The 22,880-nt window shown below is 37.0% G+C and overlaps 1 protein-coding gene across 1 annotated transcript; it reads right to left on the bottom strand.

The window, feature by feature from the left end:
• Nucleotides 1-1,698: 1,698 nt before the first annotated feature.
• Nucleotides 1,699-5,654, bottom strand: nfkbib (nuclear factor of kappa light polypeptide gene enhancer in B-cells inhibitor, beta). The gene is made up of 6 exons (XM_026249341.1): nt 4,813-5,654; nt 4,604-4,721; nt 3,191-3,395; nt 3,002-3,090; nt 2,648-2,884; nt 1,699-2,566 (listed from the first exon to the last, which is right to left on the bottom strand). Exons 1-6 carry the CDS (start codon nt 5,301-5,303, stop codon nt 2,522-2,524), a joined length of 1,185 nt encoding a protein of 394 aa, XP_026105126.1. The 5' UTR covers nt 5,304-5,654; the 3' UTR covers nt 1,699-2,521.
• Between the last annotated feature and the right edge of the window lie 17,226 nt (nt 5,655-22,880).

The raw sequence follows: 22,880 nt of genomic DNA, 5'->3' as shown, positions 1-22,880 counted from the left end.
AACTGCATTGTTTTTACATTTGTTAGAGTTATCTCTATTTGTTACATTTATATTATTTACATCAAGCTTTTGAATGGTATAGTATTGTATATTGTTATTGAAACTTCATAATGTTTCACTTGATTATACATTTAGTCAGGAATTATAGTTTGGAAAAAGTATTTGGAAAAAGTCTAACTAGTAAAATGTTTACACGTTATGTGAAAACTAGTACAAATAAATAAAGAGAGACTTACTCTGTTTATGATCTCTGCTGAAAAAGTGCTTCATTCTTTTTTCTGAGGAAATCCATTTCTCAAATCCTCAACCACATCACATCTTTTTGGGGTGAATTATGTCTTAGTCCTCTCATCGCGAAGCAAACAGTAAAATAAAATAAAAACTTGAAGAATAGTCTGGCTGCTTTTTCTTCTGTGTGGGTGTATTCAAGCCGCGCGCTTCAGTTTGAATCTGAATAGCGCGTTCAGCGCGGGGGCGTGGTCACATTAAATATAATGAGCGGAGATATGAAAAATAGACATCGCGTTGTTTTCATATGGATTACTTTATCTCAGAATATTTGTTTTCGGCAGCACTTGTTTAGTTTAAAAGTAGACATTCCAGGCTTTCTATAGATATCTGTCTCATGTCTCTTCGTTGAGTATTCACGGAGTTACAGTTCATTTTAATGAAATGTTTGTACATGACGATCAGCGGAGACAAAGACTGTAGACAGCGCACCTTGTTTGTTATCTTTATTTTATAAGTGCACAAAGGTTTTTTGTTATTATGTCTGTATCCAAAAAAAACTAGACCCTTTACAGATTCGATTGATGTATTGCTCTTATCTGTACGATTAAAACTGAGAGTGTAATTTAAGTTCTTTTCGGGGTTATCAGGTGAAAATGACTCAAAACGCATATATGCGTTAATCGACTCGAAAGGGTTGACATGGCTACACTTGTTTCATTAATCCCTAAATGTCGCTCCTTCCTCTTTCTTGATTGTGTTATTGAGCTGTTACTGTGGCATCGTTTCCTAAAGCACAATGTCAAACCAATGACATATTCTCAATGGATGAATAACCATTAACCTTATCATTTAAAACTGCTCACCAGTATACAGTCAGCTCACAGAGGACAAGTACAAGTAGCCCTGATTTCCAAATGAGTCTCTATATTACCAACAGAACGAACCAATCATCATCACCACCGAAAAAACATCACGTTCACCCCTACAAACAGAAACATTGAATGTCCCCCACATGATGATCAAATTCCACTTTTATAACAATTGAAAACAACACAAGACAGACAGAACCAGTTACATTTAGATCCGCTTTCTTTATTATTAATGTACATAAAGTTTTTGGTTTTAATTAATTTAAAATATAATTTAATAAGATAAAAAAGTGTTTTGTTGCCGTATTTAATTTAATTTGGAATGTTTGTTAGATGCTTCACAATTTAAACGATATGATGTAACTGTAAGCGGTTTGATGAGTCTTTAATATGAACATCCCTAGATCAAGAATTTAGCGCTAATTATATTTCTTTGCATTCAGTTCAAAGTTTTGAGTTGTAATGTAGATTTTTTTTAAGTAATTTTTTTAAGTCAGCACTATAAAAACTTTTCATCTCTCTCTGACTGACTGTATATCCACCGATCGATCATATTCACCCCAAAACCCATTTTAGGAGAAAATATATATAGTAGTTGGTGTAGCAGTAATAGTAAGTCAACAAGTTTATTAAAAAACATTCAAATTTCTCTTCAAGGTTTCTTCAGTTATATCTGGCTAACAATTTCATTTTAAAGCATTAAGAAAGCCACTATTAATCACATTTTAGATCAACACGTGTTGTGGACATAATGAATCTACCCACTAGTGGGAGTATTACTACCGTGCTGCTCCCATGTGCTGCAGACATAAAATCTTAAAATAACAAGTGTACGGTAACTTCTATGGCATTTGGTTCTTTATGGGATAATTCACCCAAAATTAAAATCATTTACTCACCAAACCTAAATGACTTTGTTTCTTCTGTTAAAGACATTTTCCCTAAAGGTGTGATATAGTATATGTTGCCTAAACAACACTGGACTCCTCTGATTTTTAATGTGTGCACATGAAACACTTTTCAATCATTTTTAAAGACATTTCTTTATTCCCCAGAAGAAAACGTCATACAGGCTTGAATCACCACAAGGGTGGGACAGCATATTCTTCTTTAGGTGAACTATCCCTTTATTCTAACATACACCAGATGGGCCAATGAGAGGTTTTACTAAATGAAAAGCTGCCTCCATTGTTACAGCTTTAAAAGGCTTTGCTTGATATCAGGCTTAAATAACTTCATCATAGATCTTCCATTACTAACATAATCTAGCTATGCACTTCCATCAGCCTGAACCAAAACCAGCATACTGTACCTTAAAACAAAAGACACACACACAGACACACCAAATACACTCAAGACTCCACATTCTTTCAGCTGGAGTTCAAGGGGTTTAACGGCAGAGTAGTGTCCATGTTTTACAGCTACAGCACTCGCTGTCCATTTATGATGACATCATCAAACTCCTCCTGTGACGGACAGAGAAATAATAAGTACAAAAGCAGACAGTTAAGCATTCAGGTGTCAGTGTGTTTGGGTTTGGCTCTGACCTCCTCACTCTCTCTGTACTCTTCCTCTTCCTCATCGTCCTGTGTGTATGTGGCCCCATGGGCACTAAGAAGGGCCTGCACCTCTTTGTTGGGTCGGTAAAGGGCACAGTAGAATGGGGTGTGGCCTGCATATGAGTGCTGATTCACCAATGCGCCAGCGCTCAATAATAACGTCACTACCTCTGACCTCTGACCTTCCACTGCCCAGTGCAATGGAGACCGACCTGACCCCAAATCCTACAAAATCAATGATAAAAAAAAAATTTAAATGAAAAAGTTTTAATGGTGCTCATTTTAGTTTCAGTTTTAGGTAACTACAATAACCCTGATTTAAATCAAATGGTACTTTCTCACCCATTGATTTACATCTGCTCCAGCCTCCAGCAGCATATTGATGATGTCACAGTTGCCCTTATGTACAGCCAGGTGCAGTGCACTCACACCTTAAAGACACAGACGGACAGAGAATGGGACAGGACGCAGAACATAGATTTATAAAAACAATGATATTCATCAGTGAAATACATTTGCTTGACTTGGTACCTGCGTAGTTGGTGATGTTCAGGTGCACTGGTGGGGTCCGTGAGCAGCTGGTCAGCTCTCTCACACACTCTTTGCGAAGCTCTCTGACAGCCAGGTGTAAAGGTGTGTTTCCACCCCTCTCTTGGATCTGCGCACTGGCTCCACTCCACAACAGTGCCCGAACACACTCACTCCGGTCTACGATGACTGCTAAATGTAGAGCGGTCTAAGCAAATAAGGAGGGAGGGTGAAAAAAATTAGAGATGCACTGATGGTGTGTCAGTGTTGCCATATACACTTATTATAAATGTGACTCTGGGCTTTTTTATTATAATGACACATAAATATGATCAGCTGTGGTTTGCATTATTTCCAGAGTAAAACTGTGCAATTGGACATGCTAGGTTTTGGGTTCTGTCTCCCTATAGGTGTATATGAATGAGAAAAAAAATAAAATCTGACAAAGAAAAAATGTTGGATGGGACTTGAATTTGTCCTTTGAGAATTGATTTGATCTTTGTGATTTGTTAATTGCTGTGAAGTCATGTGAGTGACAGGTTGCTGGAGAGGTTAAAGTTAAAATCAATGTTTTTCATTAAAGAAACAGTATATGGCTGTGCATAATTTTGCGAGTTTGGAGCCCCCTATAGTTAAATTGTCATAATTACAGTGGGTAGCTGTACATTTGCTGTACATATGCATTTGTTGCTGCAATACAGTAATTTTGGAATTCGGAATTTCATACCCACCAAACTTCCAAACTCCCAGAACAGACTTTTGGAGGGAGCGTTGAAAAGAAACAGAATTATTTCACCCAGTACCGGCGCTCCCTATATGCAGTATACGCAGCTGGCATAGGGCACCAACTCCCAGAAAAAAATGGCCATGTTCAGAGCTACAATTGTAATTTGTAAACAATTAATTTATTTATTTTTTGAATTTTTTTATGAAAGTTCTATTTTGACCCCTATTGTATCTTTTTCTATAGATACTATCTTTTTTTTGTGATATTTGAGAAAGGGGGGTGCAACAATACAATCCTGCTTAGGGCACCCATTTGGCCAGCAGCAGCCCTGATTTCAACTTATTAAAAGTCAGTGGACCAGCATAACTGATATTGCTATTTTTAAATGAATATTTCAAAGTAAAAATGTGCATACAGTTATTTTAAATATTATTAGTGCACATGGGTTTCAATTACAGGCACCAATAATTTATTTATAATAAACAATGCAATATTCCATAAAAAAATAAGAGTTGATACGTTTGATAAGGTGACTTCAAAAGCACCATGAAATGTATTGCCTTATTTAATATGTAATGTTGTATGGAACAGTAAATCAATGAAAGTAAAGCTATCCACAGGTGCTGGCTTGTCAGAGCATGTTGTTTGTTTTTCTACAAATATCTGGCAACACTGTGGTGTGCATTTACCTGGCCCAGATCATTCTGAATGTCCAGGTAAGGAGTCCAGGTGCTGTCAACCACAATTTCTTCAAGCAGGCACTGAACGACACCCCACTGCTCATGAATCAGTGCCAAATGAAGTACACTGAGAGACAAAAGGACATGTTTACAGTCTAAATCCAATAGCTTTCCAAACTTTTCAAACGTACAGGTAATACAAAACTACATAGACTTACGTGTCCCCGTCCTCTGACAGAAAGTTGAGCGTGTTGAAGAGCTCTTCCCTTCGCTGTCGACCCTCCTCAGTGTTTGAATTCGCCAGTCTGTCTGTACCTGCAGGCTCGCTCAGGATCATGGTGCCGATCCCGTCGGAGATGCACCCCACCACAGCATCCTCATTAATGGAGTCCCCGATGGCAGAGTCGAGCCTCTCTCCGCCGCCAATCGACACACAGTCCGTGTTACTCCTGTTGTCGGACTCGTCCGACGGATGGATGTCAGGTATGTCAGACACAGACCGTCCAGGTGTCCACATCTGGTCGGCCTCGGTGTAAGTTCCGTAGGGACCCTCAAAACCGAGTCCGACCCCGCTTAAGGAGTCTAGCCCGCTGTCACACCAGTCCTCCGGGACAGAATCCAGGGCGCCCCTTTTCTCCACAGCGTAGCTCGGTCCAGGCCGTGCATTCTGTCTCCGGGAGTCACCGTGAATATCGTGCGTCCCCTCCATTTATATATGGATGTGCCGTATAAATGATGTCCGCTGTAACAAGAAAAATTGCCTTTCCTAACAAATAACTATCTGCTGCGCCGTTTTCGCTTCTATCCAGGTGGATTACGTCTAACGCTTGTTGGTGTTTTTATGGGAAAAAGATGCCCTCTTTCTGGACAAATTCCCCCAAAACAGCGGCAAGCGCTGTCGCACAAGCCTCAGATTCCCTCCATGTCCGGAGCATTATAAAACTACAAATTGCTCCCCTTGTGAGCGGCTTGCTGTTGCCCTGTTTGTCCAGAAAAGGCCGTGTGGCTGCGTAGGTGTTTTCCTGGGGAATTCCCAAACCCACTCTAGTAACTTGACACCGCGCGGGACTGCGCATGCGTAGGGCTCGGAGCGCGCCTGCGTTGCACTCTTAATTGTTTGTCAGTTACATTAATTTCTATGGGAATTCCATCGCGCTGTGTTTGTTATGGGAATTTCAAGAGTCTGTTCATTTGAGCTAGCATTAAAAAACAAGGCACATAAATGGCCTAGCCACTTCAATAGTCTTAATAGTTTTTAATTGCTTGTTTTGTTTAAGGCTACATTTTAATATGCAGTTTGGGTGAGTTAGAATAATAATATAATACCAGATAACAATAGGGGAATTTTATTTTTGCAAGTGTTAGTTTTGTCTACTACAATTTTCATTAGTTAAAAACGTACACATTATATATATTCTATAAACTAGAAATTAAGTATGAAGAGTGTGATTACAAACCACTGCCCTTTGTAACACTGTTAGAAAAGATAATAACATCTTTTTACCACCCCACCTTCATTTAATTTTAAGCATTTTAATACAAAATGGTAAACAGCATAGGTAGCACCATAATTCAAAACAAGCAAATAAATTAAAAAATAATCATAATTACATGAAATTATATGTAAAATAGTCGGTAGGCCTATGTGGAGGTTTAACTCTGTACAGAAGTACATTGGAAACTCTCTTGGTCTGCAGAGGTATGAATAGTTTTTTTTACATGTTGCATGAATGAAAAGCTGTAAATAATTTATACTAAACTGAACAAGAAAATCTGCTCCTGCATATGATCAATCAGACTATCAAAAATATGACCAGATGTGATCAAGATCTCCAAAGCAGGTTTAATTATTAACTCAATACTTGGGAGGGGCTCCTTTCCGATGAATTATTATTATTATTGAAGCCCAGGTTGCTTTGATAGCGGCCTTCATCTTCTCTGCATTGTTTGTCAGATTTTACTTGTCTTCCCCTTCACAATACCCCATAGATTCTCTGTGAGGTTCAGGTCAGGTGAGTTGGCTGGCTAATCAAGCACAGTAATATCATGCTAATCAAAGCATTTGAAAGGGGTTTGGGCAGTTTGGGCAGTTGCTAAGTCCTGCTGGAAAATGAAATCAGCATCTCCATAAAGCTTGTAAGCAGATGGAAGCATAAAGTGCTCCAGAATCTCCTGGTACTGTAGATGCCTGTGTTTCTTTGGACTTGATAAAACACAATGGACCAGCAGACATCATGGTTCCCCAAATCATCACTAACTTCGGAAACTTTACACTAGACTTTGGATTCTGTGCTTTCCAGTCTTCCTCCAGACTCCAGATCTTGATTTCCAAATGAAATGCTAAATTTACTTTCATCTGAAAAGAGGACTTTGGACCACTGAGCAACAGTCCAGTTATTTTTCCCCTTACCCCAGTTGAAATGCTTCTGACATTTTTTTCTGGTTCAGGAGTGGCTTGGTTCTAGGAATGTGACAGCTGTAGCTCTTTTTTCCTGAAGACGTCTGAGTGTGGTGACTCTCGATGCATTGGTCCAAGCTTCAGTCCACTCCTTGTGAATATCTCCCAAGTTCTTGAATCGGCTTTTCCTGACAATCTTCCCAAGGCTGTGCTCATCCCTGTTTCTTGGGCACCTTTTCCTACCACACTTTTTCCTTCCAGTCAACTTTCTATGAATACATTTTGTATACTCAGCTAGTCCTCTCAGCAATTATTGTCCTCCTTGATTATTGTCTTCTGGACCACTGCAAAATCAATAGTCTTTTCCCATAATTGTGCTTGCATGTTCTGAACTAGCCCAAGAGGTACCCAGTATTTATACTCAAAATTAATCAAACTAATCAAGCTTTATTAATAAAAAAAATTTAAGTTTGTGTGAAATCTAGAATATAAGAAAGCTTTAAACTTAATTACAAAAAATAAAGGCATTTTCCATGATTTTAATTTTTTTTTTAGATGCACCTGTATTTTAGTGACCCTTGCCAGGTTATGTTTCTGCTTACAATCAAGGTGCCCATAGCAGGATGTTAAATGATAAGTCAGCACACTCTCAACCAGTTTGTAAGCAATCTCCAGTATGTTCTGACTCACTCAAAAACTGATTCTCTATTAGAAACAGGCATTGCATGCATTGTATGTGCCAAAATATTTAACATGATCAACAATCTCAACTGGGTGAGAGATTTTTATTTTATTCACTACTGTAGTTCATATATGGTGTCACGACTCACGCTGTGTTACAATACTCATCAGGCCTCCTCTATGTATATTTACCATTATCAGTTCTCTCTATTGGACCCTCCTTTTTCATCAAAGTCATGGGGCAGGAAATGTTTAGTAAGGAGGATAGTGGGTGTTATTTTAGTCATATCCGACACCAGGTGGCAGTGGCTATCTCTGGTAAACAAAATAATTAATCCTTACCAGTGTCAGGATGATGTCATTGTTCATGTCTTTTTGCAGTTTATTTTGTATTAAGGAACAAACTGCAATAAAATAAATCTATGTCAAGTAAATTAGTACATTTTTGATTTGCATATGCATATTTTTTTATTATTATTTTGCAAGCAGGGATTATGTTTACTATGTAAAATTGTTACTCTTAGAAAGTGTGTAGGTTGACCAGAAACTCCACTATAAATGGTCTGAGGCAAGGACACTAGTAAATAGTGTTTAATTAATTAAAAAATCAATGAATAAAGGTTTAAAGGAAGGATCAGGGTTAGCAATATCATTAGCTCAGTAAAAGAACAATGAAAACTCCCTAACATGATATAAAAACAGACGTGTGTATGTGCATGGGGATGTGTGTTGGGCTGAATGTGATGTTACTGAAATTTGAGGGGATTACTGATATAGTTTATAGGGGACATACAGTATGATGCTTTTTTAAAGATCATTATTTTGTGTATTTGGTGTAACAGAATATGTAGTCATGCTTTAATGTTCAAAAAGCATTATTTTTCAAATACTGTACATTAGTGTAGGTCCTCTATGCCCCGGCTCTCACAAACATTTTGTTTTCTACAAAGTCCCTCCTTCCGACAAGCACAGTCTGCTCTGATTGGCCAATTGATCCAGTGCATTGTGATTGGTCGAACACCACAAGCACTCGTCGGAAATGTAATGCCCTTTTCCATAATCGCAAGCTTTCTCTGTCAAAATAAATGTAAAGACAGTTAATAATGTCCTTAGTTTTATCATCAGTTGAAGACCGAAAGGGGAACAGAGTGGCATGGCAGACACAGTGATGAAGCTCGTACGTGTTTACAGTACACAAGATGTCTCTCTCTCTCTCTCTCTCTCTCTCTCTCTCTCTCGTGCACACACATAGCATGCAAAACTCCCCATTTGAACAGTCAATAGCAAATACTTAATCTAATAACAAAACATACAGTAGTTGATTCAGAAGTGCCAGATTGCTGTACCAAAGTCAGAATAACCTCCTCTCCTAGGTTCACGAAACGGTTGTCTATAAAATGTGTTGCTGTTCTGTTGTATGTAATCTTATACTTTCGGAAGACCAAATAAAGTGCTTTTGCGTTTGACTAGATACACACAGAGTTTCCCTGACATGGCTAATTCAACACTAACAGCGGTTCTTCGAATCACCCCTTCTTTCTTTGCGTGAACATTTGGTTGGCATTAAGCAAATATTTCCACATCGTGACGTAGACGTGGGGGCGTTTTTGAACAAGGCATTTTAGGGGGGGGGGGGGTGTGGCAGAGTCTTAACTTTAATAAAGAATATCTTTTTAGTTTTGAGACTTTAGTCTTTGCAACATCAGGGATCTCATCTGCACATCTCATCTATCAGCTTGTAACACTCCAAAGAGAAGGGAAAACTTGAAATCGCATCATATGAGCCCTTTAAGTTCGCCTCTCCCTCTCTCTTTCTCTCTCTCTCTCTCAGTCTCTGTGTATCTGCATTGCAGTTTTTTCAGTGGAAAATAATTCTTATACCTCTGATAAGAAAACCACTCCCATACCCATCAATTTCCTTCAAAAAGAGAAGGAGTATAATATACAAAAAAGAGAGAGAGACAGAGAGGCATGATAGGCATGTTTTTTCTTTGACTTGTCCTTCTACCCATATAACATCCCTGCACCTCTCTGTTCTCCACCACTCTGTCAATCGCTCATTGCCTGGACTGTTTCCTCTCTTTGTACCGTGAGCTGTGCTTTGCTCTGTTTACTGTGGCGTCCTTTGTGCTGAGGTCTGTACTGTGATGGATGTTCACAGCCTCTTTCAAGAGCAATTAGGAAATAAGATTAGCCCTTCATTTAATGTATGCAGCCTCACAGGGGCTGTGTACAACACGCTCCTTAAGAGAAGATGTTTTTTTTAAAGTAAAAGTATGTAATTATTATGGAAGAAAATATATAAATTATATATTGCTACATATTCTTCTTCTCTTCTAAATACATGGTAATATGGAGTTGGACCCCCTTAGCAGCTTTAACAGCCATTCTACTGGGAAAGCTTTCCACAAGATTTTGGAGTGTTTCTATGGGAATTTTTGCCAATTCATCCAGGAGGGCATTTGTGAGGTCAGTCAAGTTGAAATAGAAAAGCACCCTCCCCAAACTGATCCCACAAACTTTGAAGCATAGCATTATACATAAACCTATAACTCATTATCCAATAAACTTTCTATAATAGGTTACTTTTAGTTTTTACTTTTGGTATTTCAAAATTTACATTTTTTTAGTTTTTCCATATTGGATGGGTTTTGTTCAGTTTTAAGTGTTTCAGCATTATCCTGTAGTGTTCAAATTTGCCATGCAGGATGAACATGCCGATTATTTAAAAGGAAGCAAGGAGCTCAAGGAGAATCCCTCTCTAGGGGTGGGGTTGAGCTTTGACGGGGGGGGGCTGATGGTGAGTGCTGAGCTGCAGACCAGATCTGCTGCCGCTGCACTTTTCTCTGGTCATTCCTCAAGATGCACACACACACACACACACGCACACACACACACACAGACTATAAGAGGCTCCTAATCTCAGTAACACACTCAGTAATGTATTAACTCTAAATCGGAGTGCTGCATTGCGCTATACACAATCAACATTCCCACACAAAAGAACAATATACTTGTAAAAATATATCCATGTAACTAGGGAACTGTATCTAGACTGCACAAAAGGACCACTTGCCTGGATTGCAATTTTATGGTGTTTATAAAGAATATTTTACACTGCTTGGTTTGTTTATGGCATAAAAAGCCTCTGGACTTGAAACAGTGTGCTAGCTTGTGAATGTTTAGCAGAGGAAAACTAGCTCAGCCCACACAGTCAGAGTCCATCTCAGCACTGCAGAGGACTCTGAACCAGACCCGAGGAGTCCACTATGTTTGACATCCTCTGTTCAGGATCACAGCAGTTATTGTTTTGTCATCAAGATGTGTGTATAATCAAATACTCAGCACATACATGTTCCTCCCAGTAATATTAGTTTGTATAAAAGCAGCATTAGCCAGGCTCTACATAGTCTGTGTATATTTAGTCTGTACAGGGGAGTTAAACGTAGGTTGTTTTTTAATATCTGATCGTGATGATGAAGCTCATACTTATTTGAGTGAGATAAGGTCAGCTGCATTATGTAATTATGTTCCAGCTGCTGTTATACCTGACTGCTCCCATCATATAATTCAAAGAGACGCTGCCATCTTTCTTAGCTTTTTTATACAGCTGGCTAATTCACATGTTATTTGGCGGGGACTTTGCATTGACTTCTATCGTTTTGATACCAAGATGAGCATATTTTCTATGCCTAATGGTGTGCGATATTGGCAGAAAAATATCGTCATTGTTTTCTGTGATTTTGTCTACAACGATAACACAATATTTTTGCTGAGAGCTTTTGTATCTTGCATGTCCTTGCATGATTTGGGCCTGTTGTGGACACCTGACTATGAAGCGATTATGATAGCATTGCCAGAAATTCACTTTTTTTGTAGTTTCAAAATACATAAAATATGTTTTGCCAATCAACTATTTAAGGCTTTCTGTCTCAACAAGTATCCAAAAATACTAAAAACAACAAATTACTAAGATTAAATGTATTTAAATACAAAATACATTTGACTTTTTCAAAAAGGTTTTTGAATACAAAGTAGTATTTCAAATACATTTATTTGAAATACTGCCCATCCCTGCAGGAAATCAGCTGTTTAATAAGGAAGTTGATACTTTATTTATTTTGAAAATTCTAAAATACTAAGATTAAATGTCTAAATGCAAAATACATTTCATTTTTTTTTTCAGAAGGTTTTTAAATACAAAATGGTATTTTGTATTTCAAATACATGTATTTGAAATACTGCCCATACCTGTTAACATTAAATATGTTGACTTGTACATCATTCAAACAAAAATTCTAATTCCATTTCCATTCCATTCTATTCCATACATGTCAACCTCTAACAAATTAAAATAGATTAATTTTTATTTATTGTATACCCTGTATTTGCATTTATTAAGAAATTCTGTCTTTTTTTTATTTGCTCACAGTGGAACTTTAATGAGACTTTAATTTATCTTTATGTACATTAAAACTGTGCATGTACTGTACTGTAAAAGCTGAAATTCTTATAAATGATATGAAACTCATCTATGTATGCTTTAAACATCATCTCTGCAAACCATCCCCTATGGGTAAAAATCCTTATTTTTATGCTAACCTTCATGTACCCTTCAGTCCTTTATAGAAGCTAAATAAAGAGTAATCGAAAATAAACAAATTACTCTCTGTGACCCACTGATTATAACAAGGGTTCCCACACCTCTAGAATTCACTGGTCCACTCTTCAAAAACTCACCAATCACATCAATGCACACAGAACTCGTGTTAGTAACTCTCCCCATGTTACCTTGCAGTGACCTTGGTCGATCTCTGTTTCTGTTTGTTTGCAGTCCCACCTGCCAAAAGGACATCTTGATGGCCTGTCCACGTGTAGGTTATTCTGCACCATTGATAAATCAATCTAGCACTGAACAGCTAAGCCACTCTATCCACCTTATTTTTAACCTGAGAGCAGACTCTGCCATTTGTAACCTGAATGTGCAAGGCGTTCGTTGTCAGCAGCTTCCAGTTATTTTAGCTCTATAAAACATTCTTTCATATTCAAAAGAAATAGCTTACTTTTGTAGTGAAAAAATAAAGTGGGTAGGCCACTGTCTCACAAATGTAGTGAAAGAGCTTGAATAATAAGTTGTGTGAGTTTTAAGCATGGTTGAGAATAGGAAGAATTTAGGGAAAATGTGTGGATTAAAAGAAAAAAAAAGTAAGATTAAATCGAATCACTGATATAAAACTGAAACGCATAAGAATGCCAAGTGCAGCTTTCTGTCCTGTGTTGATAAGGTTTGGGTGGGTTTTATCAAAAGGTTCATGTCATGTACTCTAACATGTAGATGATATAGATCGTTTTGATTTCATGGGGTTTTTATACGGTATATGTGGTCTTTTATGTGTGTGTTATTGATGGGTTCATGTGGTAGCCTCAAGATCCCTTTCTGAATGTCAGAACATCTTTACTGTCTCTATCTATCATCTCTCTCTAACTTGATTTCTCTCCCGCTCTCTCTTTATCATTCACATGAGTCATGTAACGTCTGGTTCTGCTGCTCAGGTACAGCTGGGATGAGAACTTTCCCTCTCCCAGTAAATATTTGATGCTGTTTGCTGTTAAAGTCTAAACACACTTTCATTCATCACACTGTGGTTCTTGTTCCAGAGAATGAATATTTGTTACATTTGCACAGTTCAGTTTAGGTTGTCACTTGGGTGTAGACAGGTATTGTGTTAATACTTCACATTCAGATTCAGGAAAGCCATCTGATTCATGAGATGGTTCATTTATGAGAGGTCAAGGATACTTAAAGCGCTGAACATGTGAAGCTGAAGTGACAGTGTGTTAAGCGCTTGTGTGTATTTGCATGACTGTACGCTTTTGTCTGGGAGATGGAGCGCAGCAGATTAGCTGTGAGCACTTAGGTCTGCTTTCCTCTGATGTGATTCTTTGTGATTCCCTTTTCTTCTCCTTTCTTCCTTCATCTTTCTTTCTCACATCACTTAGAAATGAATTATTTTTGATCTTTAACATTTGTTCTTTCAAAGGCATTTTGTATCTAAACATGTGAAAGATGGCGTATGTGTGTGTGTGTGTGTGTGTGGGAACTCTTCTGTGCAAGTAAAGTGAAGTGAAAAAGTGAAAAGTGTGAAGTGACATTCAGCCAAGTATGGTGACCCATACTCAGAATTTGTGCTCTGCATTTAACCCATCCGAAGTGCACACAAACAGAGCAGTGAACACACACAAACAACGTGTACACACACCCGGAGCAGTGGGCAGCCATTTATGCTGCGGCGCCCGGGGAGCAGTTTTGGGGTTCGATGCCTTGCTCAAGGACACCTAAGTCATGGTATTGAAGGTGGAGAGAGAACTGTACATGCACTCCCCCCACCCACAATTCCTGCCGGCCCGGGACTCGAACTCACAACCTTTCGATTGGTATAAATCCTGTTTGATTTCAATATATGGATTTTTCATTTTACTGGTTCTCGTTGCATTGATGTTTTCATTAATGGATTTTAAGTCAATTCCATTACCCTTTAAAGCTGAACATTATAATTTTCATTACATTCACACACAAGTGAAACTCTTTCAGTGATTTAACAATGTTTAGGCATTGTATATCATTAACAAACCGTGTTATATTATTGATGTTGTTGTTGTCATCTAATATTCATTTGTACCCCATTCATTTCACTGATGATGTTCAATTAAACAAAAACCAGTGATGATTCTGTCTTTGGTCACATGACTTTATTTGCTGCTCTCCTCCACCAATAGCTAGCCGGTACCATGGGCACAGGTGCCACTGTTTTCCTGTAATTCTGTTCATTTCATTCTTTGTATTTTAATCTCCTTTAATGCCCTCACCATCTCTCTCTTTCTGTCTCTCTTCCCTTTGTCCCTCCCTCTGTTTGTCCTCCAAAACCATGAACTGTCTCTCATAATGTCATCCTCAGTTAGATAACATGATTTGGGGATTAGGATTAGGATTAGAATTATAATAATATAACAATGAAATATTACCGGGAAGATCGATTTTAAAATATTCCTGTTTTCCCACTGATGATTCCCCAAACACTCTCTTATAATTATATTATTATTAAAACTAATTGTCACTTTCACTGCGTATGCAGTGGTTTATATATATATATATATATATATATATATATATATATATATAGGTGTGTGTGTGTGTGTGTGTATGTGTGTATATATATATATATATATATATATATACAGTGGGGCTCGAAAGTTTGGGCACCCCTTGCAGAATCTGTGAAAATATGAGTAATTTTAAAAAAATAAGAGAGATCATACTAAATGCATGTTATATTTTATTTAGTACTGTCCTGAGTGAGATATTGTGCATAAAAGATATTAACATTTAGTCCACAAGACAAAAAAAATGCTGAAATTATTAAAATAACCCTACTCAAAAGTTTGGGAACCCTTGGTTCTTAGTACTGTGTTCTGTTACCTGATGATCCTCGACTGTCTTTCAGTTTTGTGATGGTTGTGCATGAGTCCCTTGTTTGTTCTGAACAGTTAAACTGAGCAGCGTTCTTCAGAAAAATCTTTAACGTCCTGCAGATTCTTCAGTTTTCCAGTATCTTTGCATATTTGAACCCTTTCCAGCAGTGACTTTATGATTTTGAGATGCACCTTATCACACTGAGGACATTTGAGGGACTCAAACACAACTATTTAAAAAGATTCAAACATTCACTGATGCTCCAGAAGGAAACAAGAAGCATTAAGAAAACTTTTGAACACAATGAAGATGGCCAAATTTGTCTTATTTTGTTGAAATTTTGTTGGGTTCAATGCCTTGCTCAAGGGCTCCTAAGTCATGGTATTGAAGGTGGAGAGAGCACTGTACATGCACTGCCCCCACCCACAATTCCATCCGGCCAGAGACTCGAACTCATAACCTTTCGATTGCCAGTCCAACTCTCTAACCATTAGGCCACGACTTCCCAATACTGAGTGGTTATTTGAGTTACTGTTGCCTTACTATCATCTCTAACCAGTCTGCCCATTCTGCTCTGATATTTGACATCAACAAGGCATTTTCATCCACACAATTGCTGTTCATTGGACAATTTCTCTCTTTTAGACCATTCCCTGTAAACCCTAGAGATGGTTGTGTGTGAAAATCCCAGTAGATCATCAGTTTTTGTAATACTCAGACCAGTCCTTCTGACACCAACAACCATTCCACGTTTAAAGTCACTTAAATCCCCTTTCTTCCCCATTCTGATACCCAGACTGAACTTCAGCAAGTCGTCTTCACCACATCTAAATGCCTAAAAGCATTGAGTTGCTGCCATGTGATTGGCTGATTTGGCAATTTGTAGTACCAAGCAATTTAACAGATGAACCCAATAAAGTGGCCAGTGAGTGAGTGTGTGTGTAGCTATATATATATATATATATATATATATATATATATTGTCAGGGTTTGCAAGGGAGGAACTCAAGTGCAGACAGGATTCAACACAAAAGGGTTTATTAAATACAAAAAGGGAAAACAAAAACCCACGAGGGGGAAAACAAGGGCTAGGGTAAGGACTAAATAACCAAACAAGACAGGGCTGACCAGATAAAGACACTAAACACTAACTATAAACAAACACTCACGGTATACAGGATACAATCACAGTCACAAGTGTGGAACACATCTGAGAAACACGTAAGTAACACAATGAACCGACGCAAGACAGAGCACACTAGGAAAGCTAAATAGGGGGAACAATCAAGACACGACAGGTGTTACAGATAGGACAATCACGACACGACTAGGATAACAAGGGGGGCGGGGCAAGGGAACGAGACAACACAAGCACATGGCCCAAAGACAAGGCCATGCGCTTGTACACAAAACACGGGTCTGTCATGATCCTGCCTCAAGACTAGGAAAAATCAAGGACACGAGGGCAGAATCATGACATATATATATATGTGTGTGTGTGTGTGTGTGTAGTGGGTCAGTGACATATGTACCATAAAAAAGTGTTTTTTCAAAAAATTCAAATAACAGGCATAAAAATGGTTGACTTTTGTTCTACTAACTCTCATCTTTATAGAAGCATATGTTGTTTCAAAATTTTCAATTGGAATCAGAATTTATGTGACAATTTGTTGTATTAGTGCTTACAATCGTCATATGGTGTGACATGAAAATAATTGTATATAAACTGAAAATGGATTATATCTTTCTTAAGTTACTCACTTTATCAAAAGTCATTTATCATAACTAAACTGTGATCCATTATAGTTTTGTGAAAATTAATTAAATTTGTGTATTATTTTTTAAAACATTGCTCAATGTGAGACCTATGCCGTCGGTCTTTCAACATTTTTTCTATTTATTGTGACAAACCTTGCTAGAAAATTATAAAAATATTTGTGACTCTTGCTGATACTATTTTCTATGTATTCCATGAACATTTTCAGGTTTTATCATTAATAAAGGTATGTTATTTTCACAATTTGGAATGTCACACCAAATGATATAGTGTCACACCATATGATAATGTCGCCATGTGTCAATGCAAACCATGTATTATCCTACTTATTGGTGAGTACTGATCACTCATATGGCAGGAAATATTTAACCACTCTTAAATGCTGCAAGGCAATATTCAAATTTTATTGATTTATTTGATATTTAACAATAAAACAAACATTGTTTTAATATTATATGAACCATATGAACATATGTTTGTGTATCAAATTTCATTTAAATTCAAAACAAGTAAAACAACCAATTTTTTAATATCATATGAACCGTGAACATACAACGTAGCTGAGTGGATCCACAAATAAATCAGTTCATCTAGACTCCATTGTACATAAGCCAGTCAAATTTGGAGAGAGTAGTGAAAGTGAAAGTGAAGTGACATTCAGCCAAGTATGGTGACCCATACTCAGAATTTGTGCTCTGCATTTAACCCATCCGAAATGCACACACACAGAGCAGTGAACACACACACACACACACTGTGAGCACACACCCGGAGCAGTGGGCAGCCATTTATGCTGCGGCGCCCGGGGAGCAGTTGGGGGTTCGATGCCTTGCACCTAAGGGCTCCTAAGTCGTGGTATTGAAGGTGGAGAGAGAGCTGTTCATGCACTATCCCCACCCACAATTCCGTCCGGCCCGAGACTAGAACCCACAACCCTTCGATTGGGAGTCCAACCCTCTAACCATTAGGCCACGTAGCAAACCTCTCCCTGTATCTCTTCGTCCTGTCTGCACTTGTCATCATTATCTGCCTCAAGTTGACAAAAAAAAAGGAAATGAATGGTTTGAGATGAAGACAACATTGTTTAGACTTAAACAGCATTCTAAGGTTTCTGTGAAGGGATCTGCGGTGTCTGTCTGATGAACTAGAAATCTGTATCACCGAATTAAACTAAACTAAACTTTTATGTGATGATTGACCCAAATAAATGTTTAAAAAGACAAAACATACATTGGACTTTGTTATTTATTGTTATATATGCAGGGAATTACAATTCATATCATATGGTGTGACAATCAAATCATATGGCGTGACAGGCAGACATGTCACACCATATGATGTTTTCTGCACTTAGCACAACCTTGAGTCTTGTAGCTACACATTAGCATACTAACAACATGCTAGCTATAACAAAGCAGCATAGATTTACATATAATTATGACAAAATAATAACATTTCTTTTGCATTTTTATAAAAAAATGTGTCACACCAAAAGACATCTGGAAGTGGGACTTTTGTCAGAGTGCCAACAAGATCTGATTTATTGTAAAAATAAAAATGATGACTCACCTCAGGTTGAACAGTAGAAATACACTGCTAGTTCTGTACAACATTGCTGAAGAAGGTCCTCTCCTTCCCAAGGGTGTCAAAACAGTTGTCCGTTCAAATATCCCAAAATAGTGTCACACCATATGAATTTGATTTGTGTGACAAAATCTTTTTGATTAGAACTGACTCAAAACATTATGCTTGGACTTTGAAAAGAGTAGGCTCACAAATAGACATCTGTATTATTTGTCTGTATTTTTTTGAGAATTTTTGCATTTTTTTTTTTTTGTTTTATTCAAGTTCTCACTTTGAGAAACAAGTGCCGGACAGTCACAGCATATGAGTTTTGTTATGTTTGGTTGAAAATTCTGAAAAAATTAGTTATGAACCGTTTTAATGTTGAATATGTTCACGTAAAGCATAATGTTCTGCACAATATTGAGAAGGTTTTTGGCAAATATATTTTGCATTCATACATGTTTGACACTGAAGACAGCAAAACTGCCATGTCACGTCACCCACCCGTGTACATAAACTCTCTTTAAGTATATAAAGCATTTTATGTTAGAAAACATCAGAAAATCATATGCATCTCAAGTTCTCCTGCTTACTGTTGTTTTATTGCTTTGCAGTTACAGGGGAAAAAAACAGATATTTCTTCACTGTCTGTCTCTCTCTCTCTCTCTCTCTCTCTCTCTCTCTCTCTCTCTCTCTCTCTCTCTCAGTAGGAGTTAATTTTTAATGCTGAGTCATTTGGTGTGTACATGAGGGAATGATTGCAGTATCACTGTTGTAGTGTAAATAAATGATGTTTCTGGTATTATTGAAACTCTTAGTGTTCCTCAGCACAACTGTGTGCTCACAGCAGCATGCATTTCTTAGTAAGAACATGAGTCACCAAAGAATCTGATGTCAATGTTGGCACAGGGCCAGTTCTAGATTTTAGAGGCCCTTTTTATTATTTTTATTTATACAACATTTACTTTTAAACTTTGTATATTTTCACTTATACAGTACTGGTCAATAGTTTGAACACATTACTGTTTTTAATGTTTTTGAAAGAAGTATCTTATGCTCATCAAGCATACGAAATCTTAATTTTCATCATTCGTTATTCTGTCTTCAGTGTCACACGATCCTTTAGAAATCATTCTAATTTGCTGATTTATTATCAATTTTAGAAATAGTTGTGCTGCTTAATATTTATTTTATAACATGTAATACCTTTTACAGGATTTTTTGATGATTAAAAAGTTGTTAAAAAATTATATAATTAATAATAAAAGTAAAGATAACAATATGAGCTTTACTATCCCTTTTTATCAATTTAACACATCCTTGCTGAGTATTACTGTTTTTTTTCTTCTGTGTTTTTGATCAAATACATGCAGGCTTGATAAGCACAAGATACTTCTTTCAAAAACATTAAAAATAGTGATGTGTCAAAATTTCGGACTGGTACTGTATGTACCTTTGAATTAAATTTATTTATTAGGATTAAACCCTTGATAACATCTCATTTTGGAGGGGGTCCCATATTTTTTAACTAAGGTCATCTCTTTTTTGTTTGTTGAAGATGTTATTATTGTTACTATTATTTTGCTGCAGTAATTTGTTCAGTGATTTACCCACATAAATGATAATCAAGTGGAAGTTTAAGAGACGATCACTTAGCAGAAAATAAGTTAATTTCTAGTTCATGAAAAAGAAATGAAGTGTTAGAGCAGTAATCTAATCATCATCAGGATTTAGAAGATTCATACATCTGACATCCTTTTTTTTTAAACATTAAAAATGTTGTAATGTGTTTTCTTTTTGACTTTGAATACAAGCTTTAACTTTTGTAACTATTTTGTAACACAATGTCATTCACTGTAGGTGCAAATTCAAATGGCGCTCGCGCTCTTTTAAACTCGTAATAAGCTGGTGAATGATCAGTCCAGAAATGATGCTGATCAACGGAATAAGTTTATACATTGCAATCACTCCAACATAGATGACAACAACGCACACACCTGCACTAGGAGCTGTACTTCTTTGCCTGCCTACATCACCTGAAGGATGTGTTCATCACAGCAAACATTCAGAAGAAGGGACCCAATCTGAAAAGGCAACATTAATTGGTTTAAGTAACAAGTCAACTACCTCCAATGAACAATGAGGCTATTTTTGGCTGCCTGTCTTGATTGGTGGACTTACCTAGAGTGCATGTTACGGTTAGGAGGCCTCTCCTCAAAGCCAGATTGTTTTTATACTAAGAAAACTATTTCTGTAAAAGGTTTTCTTCACTGACTATATACACTGCAGGGTTTGCAAGTGGGATCCATTTGGATGTATTTTACAGCTAAAAAACAGCATTTTTAAAGAGGAGTTTTGTTAGAATAATTGTGCGTATTTGTGTCTGCTTTTGCCTAAACACGTTGTGGGGACCAAAGGAAGAACAGCTTAGATAAACACAATAAATAATGTCTAAACAATAGTAATAAATGTACCGAAATTTTCATGTTTGTTAGATTTAGGGGGAGTTGAAAAACAGAAAAAAATGTTTGACTCAATATAAAAATAACAGAAATCAATGTAAAGTCCCCATTATATATATATAAACAGGTGCAATAATGTGACCAAAGCCCTTTTGTGAAAGTCTTTAATGATCAGGTGTGCTAGATAATATGAGAAAAGGGGGGGGGGAAATATAGGCACTGTCATGTTTCTTGTAAGTATGTGTATAGTTAATCTGAAGAGCTATTCACCTTATTCTTCCCATAAGGCCGAGCGGGTGCCATTTGTAATTTTTATGGGTCTGGCTTCATGGTCTCATCTGCATCCAGCTATTTTTAGCTGTACAAAACAGCTCATTTTGCTGCTTGAAATTGCAAATTGGCGTGCCTTACCGTATTATTTTAATTATCCTTATCATGAACAAACTGGTTTGTAGTATGACCAGTTTTGCAGTTTACTGCACATTGTTATTCTTCTCATTATTTCTCTATTGTGGCTAATGAGCTCAATGTCTCAGCCATAGGCTTACTTCTGCATTGAAGAATATGCTTGAATATTTGTCTTTCTTTAAAATTCAGAGAATTTTATTTGAATTCTGATGGCTTGTGATACACGTAAACTATAAATATGATAGAAGACCTATTTCCAAACATTTATTTAACAATATTAATGATATAATTTAAAACTGAAGTAACTTTGAAGAGAACACTTATCTGAATAAAAGATAGTTGCAATACAGGATCATTTATATTCCATATGAAGAGACATGCCAGCAGCACAGACAATAGGAGCTATACTTAGCTTGTGTAACAGCTCTGACTCATTCCACATTAGTTAGCAACCATTGCATTGTCTTATCTACACTTATTTTCATTTCATTTCTAATGTCTTAATATAGCAGTTTCTCACTTTACTGGTAATGTCTTAGGCAAGATCAGGAATTTATTTGGCTATTCATGCATCACACTCACTAACCATTTTTTAATGCAAATTTTGAATTAAATGTAAAAGCTTGATATGTGCATAAACTCCTAAAATGTGTGGTTGTATACTTAGGTGGATTTTCTCAAAATAATCACATTAAAATAAAACATTTGAATGACATTTAGACTATTTGGGCATGTGATTCTGCTCGTACTCGCAACTGAAAAGCTTCTTGAAGTAATCTGTATAGTTGATAAAAACACATAATGTTGCACATTCTCTTTAGCTACATCTTCAGAAATTCACCTGAAAATGTCAAACATTTGGATTGAAACTCAGGAAGTCAGGATATTAAGTGAATGCTTTTCCAACTGGGTCAAGGTAAAACACACACATACACTTTCTCTCTGTCATTCAGAGGACATCTATGAGGTGATCCAGTGCTGTGTATTGGTTTGATGGAGTCTTTGATTTATGTCTTCACTGCCTTCATCCCTGTAATTGCATTCTGGACAAAAACCCTCCAGCACAGCATGTTCACTTAGATGGAAATACACATCTGCACACGCATGCACAGAAAGAAGTGATGAGGCAATCTTCACACCATTATATTTCATTTATTTCTTTAATAGTTTATTCATTTATTTTTATGACATATATTTATGTATAATTTATATATATCTTTATATATTATTGCTGCATTGGAGCCTTACTCAGTATAGACTCTATCTGCCATTCCCATAGAGCTATAGATCTCCTCCCGCATGCTTCAGAATACACCTCAAAAATACTGGGTGCAAAAAAGAAACAGTCTGATTCTATACACAGCTCTTAACACTATCTAGCCATTCTAATGATGCTTCATAACATGCCATAGCCTGAAAATGCCCATGGTATAAAATCACATTTTTTCCTGTCCATTACAGAACAAATGCAGATAAATAATATTTTTTCTTTTTCTTTTTGGCAATCAATGTGTACTTCTTTT

The sequence above is a fragment of the Carassius auratus genome, chromosome 5 (assembly GCF_003368295.1).
Source record: "Carassius auratus strain Wakin chromosome 5, ASM336829v1, whole genome shotgun sequence".
NCBI classification, from domain to species: domain Eukaryota; kingdom Metazoa; phylum Chordata; class Actinopteri; order Cypriniformes; family Cyprinidae; genus Carassius; species Carassius auratus.
The sequence above is the reverse complement of the archived record's forward strand: the minus strand, read 5'-3'. Positions and strand labels throughout refer to the sequence as shown.

Coding starts and splice junctions, on each gene's coding strand:
- nfkbib (XM_026249341.1), bottom strand. CDS start 5,303: ATGGAGGGGACGCACGATATTCACGGTGACTCCCGGAGACAGAATGCA. Junction 3,091..3,190: donor GAACATCACCAACTACGCAG/GTACCAAGTCAA, acceptor TGTGTCTTTAAG/GTGTGAGTGCACTGCACCTG. Junction 2,885..3,001: donor GAGCAGATGTAAATCAATGG/GTGAGAAAGTAC, acceptor TTGATTTTGTAG/GATTTGGGGTCAGGTCGGTC.